Source organism: Trachinotus anak, unplaced genomic scaffold, assembly GCF_046630095.1.
Source record: "Trachinotus anak isolate AG129_WGS33_773 ecotype Australia unplaced genomic scaffold, CSIRO_AGI_Tana_v1 ptg000015l, whole genome shotgun sequence".
NCBI lineage: Eukaryota > Metazoa > Chordata > Actinopteri > Carangiformes > Carangidae > Trachinotus > Trachinotus anak.
In genome coordinates this window covers 449,292-462,163 of record NW_027273866.1, presented here as the reverse complement: position 1 = coordinate 462,163, position 12,872 = coordinate 449,292, and the positions used below count along the sequence as shown (strand labels likewise).

Sequence of the window (12,872 nt, the reverse complement as noted above, 5' to 3'; positions counted from 1 at the left end):
AATGTTAATTCCTCACTGTGGGCATTTGCCTCCCTGCCTCCTTATCAGCCTGCCTGGAATCACATGCCCTCTAGAGACGGAGAAGAAAACTGCAGGAACTTTGATCAAACCACTTACTATAATGAGGCCTTCGAGTCATTAATCCATTTGTGTTCAATTATGGCTGCAGAGGAGAAAAACACTAATGAATTACTATCATTAAGATGATGCTCTCTCTGGAAGTGACTTTTTTTTGCCTGTTTTTTGATGTAAACAATGAGAAAAAGTCATCAAATGTTCTTGAAGGGAAATACCGGCAGCAAAGTTGGTATTTTAATTTTTAAAAAATGTATCTATTAACAGGTTATCCAGTGGGATAAAGTGCATACCATGAACCCACAAAAACCTGTGTTCAAATCTGAAAGTCATACCCTTCTTTACTTGATTACCACAGTCCTGTTCACTGTGACAAACCAAGTTAAACCACAACCATATCAACCATATCAAAAAAACAGAGAATTGCATCAAATCTTAAACTCGATGATACCGCAGATCATTTTTCTCTGGTTGAATTTCCCTTACCTTTAGTGCAAGGCTCAAACAGAAACAGCTGGGTATCAGCTGTGCCTGTCCAGTGATATCAACGACCTTACTGCTCCGTTCTGACACCTCGCACCCCCAGTGAGACTGAACCGAGCCGACAGGCCACTATACATTCACTGCAATAATGAGCCCTCTGCGGTCAAAAGCCCCTCCTGGCTTTCTTTCTCTCCCCGAGGACGTACAGAGCTGTGAAACTTCAACTGAAGCTTTTTCTACCGCCTTGGCATATGCTGCATTATCTCATGCTTCTCTTTTGAGGAAGTAGAGAACTTATCTGGAAAGGAAGTGTGGTGGTTGTGTTGTGGCGGAGGTGAGAGAACGACCCACTCTTTCAGCAAAAACTATTAATGTGAACAAATGAAAAAACTTTCAGGTTTACATGTTGGTTCCTTATAAAGTATGGCTAAAAGAGCATCACAAAGACAAAGCTGCTTAGATAACTGCATTGTGCGCCAAAATAAACCACAACAAAACAGATCAGAAAAACTGGAGGGGTAAACTGGGATTAAATTTCGAGCAGGTACAATGATGCAGCTTGTTTACAGAGAAAAGCCTTAAACTGATGCAGAGTCATATATGCAGAACTGAGCCAGTGCTTCTCCTAAATGGTGTGCCAAGTTGTTGCATTTTGCAGTAGCTAAAATGAATCTCTCTTTATATGTCTCCTCCTCTCTTTCCTGTCACACAACAGTGAGGCGAATTAACTAAAACAAGGAGTATTAATATCAACTCCCTCTTCTCAATTTCCATTAAGTACAAATCTTCTATAACAGCCCCACAAATGACTAAATCTACAAGTGTGTGTTTAAGTGTGGATTTAAGCACCTGAGGAGGATTTGGCTCGGTGGTGCTTGCTGTGAACCTCCTGGTTCAGTTTGGAAGGAGGGCCTGGGTGGTTGGAGGCCATGTTTGGCGGCAGGGGGCCCTCCCGCCTCAGGCTCAGGTGCAGGGTTTGTTCGGCGAACAACGTCTGGATCAGTGCCAGGTCCAGACTGGACACACAGCAACTGTTCAGCACCAGGATCTCATCACCTGGACGCAAACCTGGCAACACAACACATTTCAGTAAAGAGGCATTAAAAGCCACAGGGATCACACATGATAATGTTACTGGTGATTTGAGGGTTGTCTTTGTCATTTTTAAGGAAGTAGGCACCTTCATTGAAGGCCAGTCCATCAGGAAGCACCTCACTGACAAAGATCCTGCTGTTCTTTTGGCTGTCTATGTGTCCTGTTACTGCAAAACCTGCAAGGAGGAAGAGAAACAAAGATGCAGATATACAGTACAGAAAAGAAGAGACAGAGAAGTTAGACTGACAGGAGGATTACATAAAGGATTGTGAGGTGTATAGAAAATTACAGACACAATTAGAACTAAATCAATCCACATCTGAGGCTGACTCACCAAAGTCTCCCGTGGTGCTCGGCCTGCTCATGTGCAGTGTAAACACATTAACTGGGCAAACTTCCAACTGATCATTGACCTACAGGGTGATATCAAACAAAGCAATACCCATTAGGTAAGGCTTAGATAATGAAGAGCTGTGTGTATCCATGTGTGATTATACACATTTGCCCTCCTCACCATATCGCGGACGAGCTCTCCAGGCGCCACGTATCGAACCACGTCCTGCCCCGCTTGCCTGTGCAGTCGGAGGCAGTGCAGGGCCGGGTCCAGCTGTTTCACCTGTTCACACAAGAGCCCTTAATGTTCAACGGCCTGTGTGCACAAAATCATCCCACATATTTCATGCACCGACGCTTAGTATGACAGCTGCTGCATGGCCCAAGCATGAATTATTCACTGTCTTTACACTTAGTGATGAGAAATTTGTGATAAACAAAAAAAACATTATGCGCAAGGGACGACGTGTGTTTATGTGTGTCTGTGTGTGTGTGTGTCCATCTATTCGCAGTCATGCTTGAAGGACTCTGTGGAGTCAGACACTGCATGAATAGGTGTGGTATTTAAAGCCCTTGGGAAGATAACACAACCTGATCCTCCTGCTATAGATGCTTTAAAAAAAAAAAAAACACATTTTACCATTAACAAGATCACACCTGGTGTATTCACATGTGATCAAACTGCACATTACAGGAAAATAACAGTTCTCACCATTAAGTGCGAATGGCAGGATTATGAAAATTCTACTAGACAACTAAATCTAAATGACATCACTGCCTTTGTTTGGCGTTTTGTGCTGTAACTGTCAGGAATATTGTTCTCTCGCTCTGGTGACATGTCATCATTTCTCTGAAACCGGCTGCCAACCCAACCTTGCAGACTGAAGAGAGAAGGTCGGCGGCTGTCTGGTCTCTTCTGACGGGAACTTGGACTGTCAGGCCGTCTGGCATGTAGACACACGTCAGCATGTCTGTGGCACAACTGATGCTGTCCCACACACCGCCCTCGGGGGGCGACATGGAGTAGATGCTGGTCAGCACGTCCAGCCTCTGTGGGAGAGGATAAAGGGGGTAAAGAAGGGAGGGTAAGGAGAGATAAAAGGAAGAGGGGTGAGCCACATTAGGCGGAGGAGAGAGTAAACATAAAAAAAGGAGGAGAAGGAGGTAAACAGACGGAGGGAGGGAGTGAATAGAGAGAGAGAGGTAGAGTTTGAGTAACAGCTCACAAATCAATAGAGTTCCATTAGTCTGAATGCTTGGCTGTGGATCAAGCAGCGGAGCAAAGATGTCATACAATTAGCCTTTCAGAAATTCATTTGACAACTCAGACGGCAGTTGCGGCACATAATAGTCATCGTAATGACCGTGTAAACAAGAGGACTGGCAAAGGTCTAGACGCCCAGATGATATCTGTGCACTTCTCCAGGACTTATTTGGTTTGAAAAGCCACAAGCACACTTTTGACTTAAGTGATGTATAGGGACAATTTATTTCAAAATCAGTCAAAGTTTCAGAGGGTAATTATCTCCTGGTGGCACTAACAGTGAGGTCTGAACTGGGTATTAAGGCTGGGGGGTTAGCCCACCGCTCAGCCTCTAAGGCAGCCATTTGGGGGTTTTGGTTGCGACTCTGTGTCTCTGGAGGGGAAAGCGCCACTGCTGCGTTGTGGGGCTGTGGGAGAGACGCCACAGTGCAGCCTAAGACCACAATTATCAAGAGCCTAGATCTTTAGGAAAGGCTCAGTCACACCAAATGTACTGAAACTCGTGGGTTGCAAAAGCCAGTGATTCATCACTTCTGACAAAAATATGAAGTCTCAGTTAAACTGAGACACGGGACCAAGAGGAATAACTGCCTTAGAGAACAGGTCTGGGTATATAGCAATGTTTTAAACGCATTATGGGATCATAAAAATAGAGAATGGTGTGTGTCTGAGGCTTTCTGTCTGATGTGCATGTGTGTGAGCGTTTCTGTCTGTTGCAGAGGCTAGATGCTTGCTCTTGATGAATCACCTCAAGAGGAAAAAGACCTTTTTTCCCCTGCCAGACAAAAAGCCTAAAAGGGACAAGCTAAGATCTCTGATTCACAGCATCACTTAGCGGCACACACACAAATGCACACAAGTAGCAGTGTAGCTCAGAAAAACACAGACAAACATTTGCCTCATTTTCCATCTAAATATCCCCTTGACTAGTCTACTCCAGGAATCAGTGCTGAAATAAAGGCCACCAATGTTCTTCCCAAAATGTTTCCCCAACCTGTTGGTGATGGAGGAACACAAGGTGCCACTTCAACACCCACCCTTCTGCCCACCTCTTCAGGGATGTGAGGTCATGCTTACAAACTTAGGATGAAAAAAATAAGGCGTCACGGCAAATGGTTGCATAACCGCCCCGTTTGTGCCCCAGCAATATGGCGTGAGCGGAAAACTAAGATTTGGTTGCCTGTGCTGACCTGACCGGCGGCTGACTAACACTATACACTCATTCATGGTCAGAGAGGGTTGTGTCGGACCGACGGTTGCCCGGTCAACGTTCCATGAACTGCTGCCAAGAGTGCAGTCCAGGCACGCGCTGGACTTCAACAAGTGCTCTGTGTGGTGAGTGTGTATTCTATTTACGTTTGCATCCAGCCAAATAATTCAAAGCAATACTTCAATTTTTCCCTTCAAGTGTGGAAATTATTTCCAAGAAAGTCAACCTCCACCCTGCAGCTTCTAAAGGCGGAATGTGGAGTTATGGACGGTTTGGTGGACGCTGCACAAATACACCCTTTCTGTTCCACTTAGCAACTGGGTAACATAAATGTTACAGTGCTGCCGTGAATAGATATGGTGACCATGAAGAGGAAGCAAAAGAGTAAATTTACCCAATTTCCCTCTATTACATCTATTAAAAGAGTATTGCTGTTCATTTCCTAAGCTCCACCCAAGATCCCTCTTTCCACTGCTGTGACACACTTGTCTACACAATCACACACACAAGGTGACAATAATGGCCACCCAGACTAGCACAGTGCAAGTCTCTGTTTCTCAGCAATTACTTCAAAGTCAGAGACAGGGTGTCTGCTCGTGGGTAGTGGAGTGTGGTGACACAGAAAAAGGGATCAGTGTGTCACAGACGAGAGCGATGGGGTGGAGATCACGAGCCAATAAAATATTTCCTCAACCCTCCTCTGGACTTAACTCAACAGAAGCAGGCATTCGCATACATTAACAATATGTGAATTGCGCAAAATGAGAATGAGCATGCAGCATGAAGTTAGAAAAATCACAGTTTAAGTAACATAAGATACTTTTTAGCAGTCAAAATATATTCACTCTTGCCAGTGCAGACAGAAGAAGTGGGTGGACAGAGTATGTGAAGAGCAAGACCAAGCCATTCAGTGTGACCTGCGTTTTAACCTCCATGGAGGCCAAAGGCAGCTACTATCATAAAATCATATTGAGGTTTGTTTCTCTCCGCTTCATGCAACACTCGCAGCCTGCAGCTAGACAGTGTTAGCACATCCTCAGCCTGTTGAAATAGTTGGTTGGTTCAAATCGCGTAGAAAGCACTGTGGCCACATGAACAAACCCACATGAACAATCACACGCTATACAAGAGCTCACGAGCCAATACAGCTACAACGAAGCTTGGGCACACACTCCTACAAACACACCCTTCACTTGACTTCACTTCAGAGGATTAGTGGAATATGGTTGCTTATTAGTGTAATTCAAGGGAACTGAGATCCTAGTGGTACAGCAGGAACAAAGTCATCAAGACAGAAATGAACAACTGTCTGTGTGAACAAAAATCAATACAGCTGTGCTAACCTCTTTCACTCTTTTTCCCACTTCCCATCCTGAAGAGTCTTAATCCCCACTAAATCAAAATGGATCCTCGTGATGAGCTGTTTTCCACATTCACATCCAAACCAATGAGAGATCCAAGCATTCAGCCAGAGGGGAAGCCACTGCATTAAAAGCAAAATTAAAGCGCCGACCCAATGAAGGCCATTATTGTTTCCCAAACCACTTCCTGTTCTGAGTCCATTTCTAAACCCTAATGAGGGCAGTTTTAACACTCGACACATTCACCACAGACTCACGCCATGAATCATTGCATCCTGTGGAACAGTGATCTTCATAACACCCATCATGCTCTGTCTAAAAGTGTCCTTTATTCTCATCTGTCAGCACCACTCACATCTGTTCTTCCGGGAAGGTTTGATAAGATTGTATTTGAAAGGCAAAATATATTTATAAAACATATTATGTAACAGATACCTGTAAAGAAATTCATATATTCTAGCTTCCTTTCATATATTTTCTGGCTTCCTTTTCACATGGAGGACAGAACACAGGCTCACCAATGGAGCAGCTCCAACTGAAGTTATTTTAGTTACTAGCTCAAAAGACATGTCAGCAATACAGAGGTTTGTCAACATAATCGTTCTCTGTTAAAGGAATAGTTTGATGCTTGAGGAAATATTCTTATCCGCTTTTTAATTGAGAAGATCAATACCACTCTCTTGCCTGTCAAATATGTCATGTTAAGTATGAAGGTGCAGCCAGCAGGCAGTTAGCTTAACCTAGCATTAAGACTGGAAACAGTGGTAAAAAACTAGCCTGGCTTTGTCTGACAGCAAAATGTCCATACAAAAAGCACTAGGCCATCAGACTATGGGCATGGTGACTTGAACTTTGCCCTCAATTGTGCCAGGCCAAGTAGTAGTCCTACACATCTCCTATAAAATGGCAAATTGTTGTTTTTACACTTCACTTTTGTATGGATTAAACATATGAGATGTAGCATGTTAGCCAGTAAACAGAGCTAGGCTATCATTGATTCTTGTCTTTATGCTAAGCTAAGCTAACTGGCTGCTGGCTGTAGCTTTGTAATTAACAGGCACACATTGGAGTGATGTCAATCTTCTCATCTAACTCTCAGCGAGACAGATCATTTCCCAAAATGTGGAATTATTTCTTGAGGGGATAATTGTGGTTTATTGCGGCCTGGGAAATATTTCTGAAATCAGATGAGACTCAACCTCTAATAAACCAAAATGATCTTTTAGAGTACAGTCCCATTATGCACGTCCCAACTGTCCAGCTGCTGATGTAGCAAAAGAAAAAGGCTGAAGAGGACAAAGGGATGTGGAAGCTTGAGGACAGCGAGGTTTGGAGCTTAAGCTTACAGCAATATTTCATGCTTCCTTGATGGAGGCATGTAACCACAAATTAACCTGTAAATGGTGCAGCTCCGGTGCCTGGCTGCTCAGATGGCCAGAATTCACACTCATCAATCATTCAGCACTTTTACCATACACCCACACACTCACACTTTCAACCCAACACCCTCCATTAACTCAATTATGTAGTGAATCGGACCCCTGTCCACAGCCGAGTTTAACGCGGTTCTACTGCTGGAAAAATCTCTTGTCAGATATGCTGTCTGTTTATCTTGCAGACACCTGCAGATCTACATGAAAGTATCCTGCTTTGATCCCAGACAAGTAATATAAACCGACAGACAGACACAGACACAGACACAGACACACACAGCCCATGTGTTAAAAATATCGTTACACAGCCCACTATCAAAGCTGTGAAAGACAGCAGAGGTCAAAGCAACAAGGGACTTGTTTCTGCCACAGCTACTTCCCCTTGAAACTGATAATTCAGCACATAAAACGCTACCACAGGATGGATATGACAGATGGCAGTGGAATTTTTAAAAGACATATCAAAGATCCTCAAAGTGCAATGGACGGGCAAAGTTTCCGAACACTATGACTCACCTCAGTGCTCCTGGGAGGCAGGGCGTAAGTTTGACCCCCAGCGTCGCCGTCAAAGATCTGAAATCAAGAAACAGACAGTCAGAACTACAGACACAGGGGCACCACACTGACTGACTCATGAGCGATTAAGTGCCCAGCCACTCCAGCAACACAATATTAGACACATACAGTGCTATTATGTAGTTAATTAAAAACTACGCGTGGCGAGTGCTGCGCTTTGATACTGCCTCCAGACGGGTCTGCAGCCTTTGAAGGTGCAATAGTGGAAATATGGTCTGTGTGTGTGAGCGGAGGGGGTGTGTATAGACCCTAAGTGGTTTCTGTGTAGCAGGGAGATGAAAGGGGTAAACAGTCCAGTTACAGATGAGAAGAGGATGAGCTCTCTACCTCTCTCAATCTCCACATTCACCCTTCGGTGTCAAAATCTTTCACTTCCTGATCCATTCCTCTCTCTCTTCCTCTTCCTCTCTAGCTCCTCTCCTTGGCTTGTGATTGTGAGGCGTGCTGTGTCTGGCTAAGCCTCGGAGCTGGAGGTGACTCTGCAGCCTCAGAGGGCTTTAACAACTCTATAATACAGCAGTGACACAGAGCTATCCGTTATGTGAGGGTGTAACCCAAGTCCTCACTCAAACCGGCTGCAGTTATCAGCTTTTGCTGAGATACTTTGTCACTGGGCAGGAAGAGACGTGATAGGTGGCAGAGCTGGTGACAGAAATGGGGCATTTTGCTCTCAACATGGGTCTGACACAATCTCACAGGTGTTTGTATTTCACTGTGAAATTAACTGAGTTGAGGCTGAATTTCCTATGAAAAAGTGTCTCTTATACACTCATAAAAAGGGATATCTATCCAAGTCTCCTGCATACACCAATTTGGAAGCATCAGGATTACTTTTCTCAAAAACAATCCCAAGAAAATACCTTTAGAATCAGAAAAACTCCAGCTCCTGTTATGGTAGTAAGAACCCTCATCTGACCTCTGATCAGCAGACTACAGTAACTCTCCCTCCCCAACACAAGTACATTTATAAAGTGGCTGTAAACAGTGCTGCTTCGCCGTAAACTGACTAATTTTAGAAAGCTTTACCAACTCTCCCACAAATCCTCAGACCTTTCTGGCCTACTTCCCATAGCCGACTGCCGGCCAGCTCCCTACTGTATACATAGCACCGCTAAGAAGGATGAGAGATGAGAAAACGAGAGGAAAGGAGACAGGGGAAGAGTATGACTTTAGAGAAAGGTTGTCAAGCACAGCGTCGCAGTGGTAAATGGGATTTAGGCTTAGTCAACACAGATGAGTCAGTATGGAAACTGTGGGAGAAAGACCGCCGGGTAGTGCTCTGATGTTTATGCTCTGTGGGCCTCGGGGTTCAAGAGAGAGGACGAGGCTGAAGGGGAAAAAAGGAAAGACAAATGGTGAGAGGAATCGGGGAATAGAGTGAAATGAAACTCAAGATTTAAGAGATTTAATAAGCAGGAAAAAAACTAAAAGATAGCAGGTGTGAGTTGTAGGAAGGGGGACAAATGGAGAGCAAAAGGGAGGGAAAGCAAGACGATATCTTGAAAATCTTGGAGAATAGACTGAGAACCTGAGAAGGGAACAACAGATTAAGTGCATGGACAAGAGTTTGGCTCCTGAGATGACCTCACTGTCTAAATCCCTCTCCAGTAAACACATGTCTTGTCAGTACAACATGAGATCAACCAGGTAGCTGATGATGTCACTTAAAACGGCCATGGCTGAATTTCCCACACTGAAAAACAGATAACTGAAGTTAACACTATAATGATCTTTAAAAAAAAAAAAAGGCAAACAACTCAAAAACAACAGATGTCCAGGAAAACCCAGCACTCTGAAAACCCCTTGAAGCACTAAAAGCCATTAACTGCTCCTTATTAGCTTCTATGCAAAGAAGAAAACACCAGAAAAGCACTAAAAAGAGCTTGTAAGAGAAGGAAAGTAAGCGAAGCTGTTTAATATTTAGCGTCTTTACACCAACCATCTGCTGATGTCTGGGGGGCTGAGGAAAGAGTGGAGAATGCCATCTACCACATATGGCTTTTAATAATTCATGTGTGTGCAGCAGCGCCACCTCGGCCTTCTGCACTGTGAAATGTAACTGGGCCTCATTAGGCCGGCCGGCTGGAGTTCCCCCTGAAAAATAATAATACACACGCACACGTACCTAGTCGCTGACAGACGTGTGCAAATGCACAAACATAAATATCACTGAGCAGGTGGTGGGGTGGATCAGCTACATAAACCGGACAGAGAACATTTTGAGAGCAGTGAAGAGACAGGTCCCACCAAGTGAAGAACAGGAAGGGCTCTTGGCAGGCTGTGCGTGCTCCAAAACAATAAGACCCCATATTGACACCACAGCATAAAGCAAAATAAAGGTAGACTGTTGTTAATCAAAACCACACTCCTCTCCCTCCTCTCGTCTCAACTAATGAACAGAGGTCCATAAAAGACTTGTGCAAATGAGCGTTTCCTGTGGCGATTCTTAAAATAGACCACCAAGAGTAGAGCTGTCTCCAGGGCCATACCTTTAGGGTACAGAGTGGTGGATTTCTGTATCAATAAATAACCAGCCTGCATGAGTCTAATTACAAACCTGAGAGGATTTAGACTCCCCCCTCTGCACCTGGGTAAGGAATGCTCCCCTGTGTTTATGTTGATGGGAGGTTTGCACTTAAACCTACCGGGAAGCAGAGGGGGACGTGAGCTTATGTGTTTCTAATTAATAAAATCTCCTTAGGGGGAAATGTGTTGAAAGAGCTGCATGACTGCAACAATCTCTTGCTTTCTTTCATGTCATGCGAGTAAGCATTAAGCAACATGTTTTCAGGTTGTTTCACTAACAAATATTAACAATGTGCACCGAGGGTGTACGTATCAAGACCGTTTTTCTCAGCAGCAAGTCCCAAGAGGCCTGTGGGCTCAAACTCACGCATCTACAGCAAATCTGTGCATGCACACTTATGAATTCCGCGTGCTCATGTCATGTGCATGTGGGTGCGTATTTTCCCCTGCTGCCGAATGACGTGGGTGATCCTGCATTAGGAATCCACTAATCCAGACCACCTGAAGAGTTTTTATTCCCCTGGGGATTCAGTTGAGATTAGTTAGTGTCACTTCAAGGTCTATGTGCTGCTGTCAGACTTCCAACGATGACAAAAACACAGGAATACATATAGTTTGTTATGTAATCTTTAATCTTATTACCATATCTGTTTTTGACTGAAGTGACTGCTCGTGGGCTTGCTACAAGTCACATAAAAAATTCTTCCATCTTTCCGTAGTTCAAAATGACACTGCGACAGAATACAGTAATCTTTGTGACAAGAAAATAGCTGCAAAGTACACCAACATCTTCAACCTAAATGAAGCGCTGTGTAGTGCACAATTTTATCCTAAGGCAAGAGAGCTGCACTGTGTTTGACTACAAAGAAAAACACCAATAGCACTGCATTTTTAATGCAGCATTTTACATATATGCATAGAAAATTTTGAATACTTGTTCCTGAAAAAAAGTTTGAAGAAACAAAATATGAAGACATTAAATATTTTAACAGTTGCAAGTTAAAAGTTCTGAACATCCTTTAGACCGTTAATATAAGAAAGATTTTAAACATAGAAACTGAGTTTTGTATTTTCTTCAAAACATATTTCTGTCAGTCTATGAGTGTGCTCAGTAATACCTGTGATGCAGAGGGCCTCTTGTCCCGGCCTCTCTTTGTAAGGTTGTCCAGGCCTTTGAGCGAGGAGAAAAGACCTCTCTTGCGCTGTCTATAAGTCAGGGACAATGAGCGCCTCCTGAGTGTGGCCTCATCTCTGGAACAGATCTGAACAGATTACACAATATCAGGACTGGGATCAGTTAGCTCAACAAAAAATGTCATCTAATCAGACCATCTTAATTAGGTTTATTTTCCTCTAGTAATGCACAATGGGAGCATTAGCAGGATGCTTTTTAGTTTCAAATAGCTATAAGATTTTAAAGGTTACTGTAAGATATCAAGTAAATGAAAAATGAAGTAGGGCTGAGAGCACCCAGACACACTGCTGGTTCCCTGATTCTTTATTTTGCATCCATTAATTTGTCTTTTCCCAGTGTCCGTCCTGGGGTTCCTCACCAGTGCATGGAAGGAGGAGACAGAGAAGATCCCCAGGCGTCCCAGGGTGCTTTTGGTGGGGCGGCTGGCAATAGCTAGCAGGCTCTTTGGGTTGGGCAGTTCTCCACCCTGTAGACTGGCCAGGTAACATCGCATCCTGAAGAGATCCATGTTAAACCTCTCCAGATTCTGCTCCCACTGCTGGATCTGAAGGAAAAGGAAGACCATTACTTTGGTAGGTTTGGTAGAAGTTCTCATTGAGAATTTGGTGAAGGTTTTTGGGTGGTGGCTGAGAAAAGAGAGTTGAGGGGAGGCATAGGAGCGGGCTAGGAGAGGAGGAGGGAAGGAAAAGGGAGAGTCAAAGGGGGAGATCTAGGGTCAGTTGAGTGTTTTCCATCAAGATGCAATTGCTTGCAGATGTTGGTGAAGGGCATAAATTGGTGGAGGTTTGATAGTGAGGGGCGACTGTGTATCTAGCAGAGGAATGAGTGTGTGTGCAGTAAATCCAAATGCCCATTTTTTATGTAAGTCTAGAGAGTATAGTGATGCTGCGCAGACCTCCCATTAAACCCTCCACACCGCACAAATTCACATGCAGGACGTACACACAATTTACAGTTGCCTTCCCACTAACCCTGTTTGCAGTATGTAAGCTATGAGAAAGGGCTTATTTTGTTGGCTGGAGACTTGTTTTAATGAGAACACTCAAGTTAAACAACACTCTGTAACAACTGACTTTAATGGGTCTCGTCTGCACTGTGAGTTCATTTACAATAACGCACCCTATGGCGTTGTCCCATTAGGTCTCATTAACATTATGAACAAACTGAGGAGGGACGGGAGGGTTGCGTTTTATGAACCTCTGACTTAAACAAATTCAAACATCTTAAACAAGGAATTTGCACAGAAATCACCAAGGGACCATACTGAGCTATGTTATGTGCTAAACCCATGAAAATGCCTTTGTATGGAGCGGTGCAGGTG

The 12,872-nt window shown here is 43.9% G+C and overlaps 1 protein-coding gene across 5 annotated transcripts in view; it reads right to left on the bottom strand.

Annotated features, from left to right (window-relative positions):
- The window catches only part of LOC139633097 (rho guanine nucleotide exchange factor TIAM2-like), a 90,407-nt gene that overhangs the window by 23,818 nt on the left and 53,717 nt on the right, over positions 1 to 12,872 (bottom strand). For all 5 annotated transcript variants that reach the window (XM_071498511.1, XM_071498514.1, XM_071498510.1 and 2 more), the window contains exons 7-14: positions 11,910 to 12,095; positions 11,475 to 11,618; positions 7,771 to 7,827; positions 2,860 to 3,036; positions 2,168 to 2,269; positions 1,988 to 2,066; positions 1,739 to 1,828; positions 1,408 to 1,626 (exon numbers count right to left, since the gene is read on the bottom strand). In XM_071498511.1, coding sequence (XP_071354612.1) covers positions 1,408 to 1,626; positions 1,739 to 1,828; positions 1,988 to 2,066; positions 2,168 to 2,269; positions 2,860 to 3,036; positions 7,771 to 7,827; positions 11,475 to 11,618; positions 11,910 to 12,095 — 1,054 coding nt within the window. The remainder of the gene's footprint in view (positions 1 to 1,407; positions 1,627 to 1,738; positions 1,829 to 1,987; positions 2,067 to 2,167; positions 2,270 to 2,859; positions 3,037 to 7,770; positions 7,828 to 11,474; positions 11,619 to 11,909; positions 12,096 to 12,872) is intronic.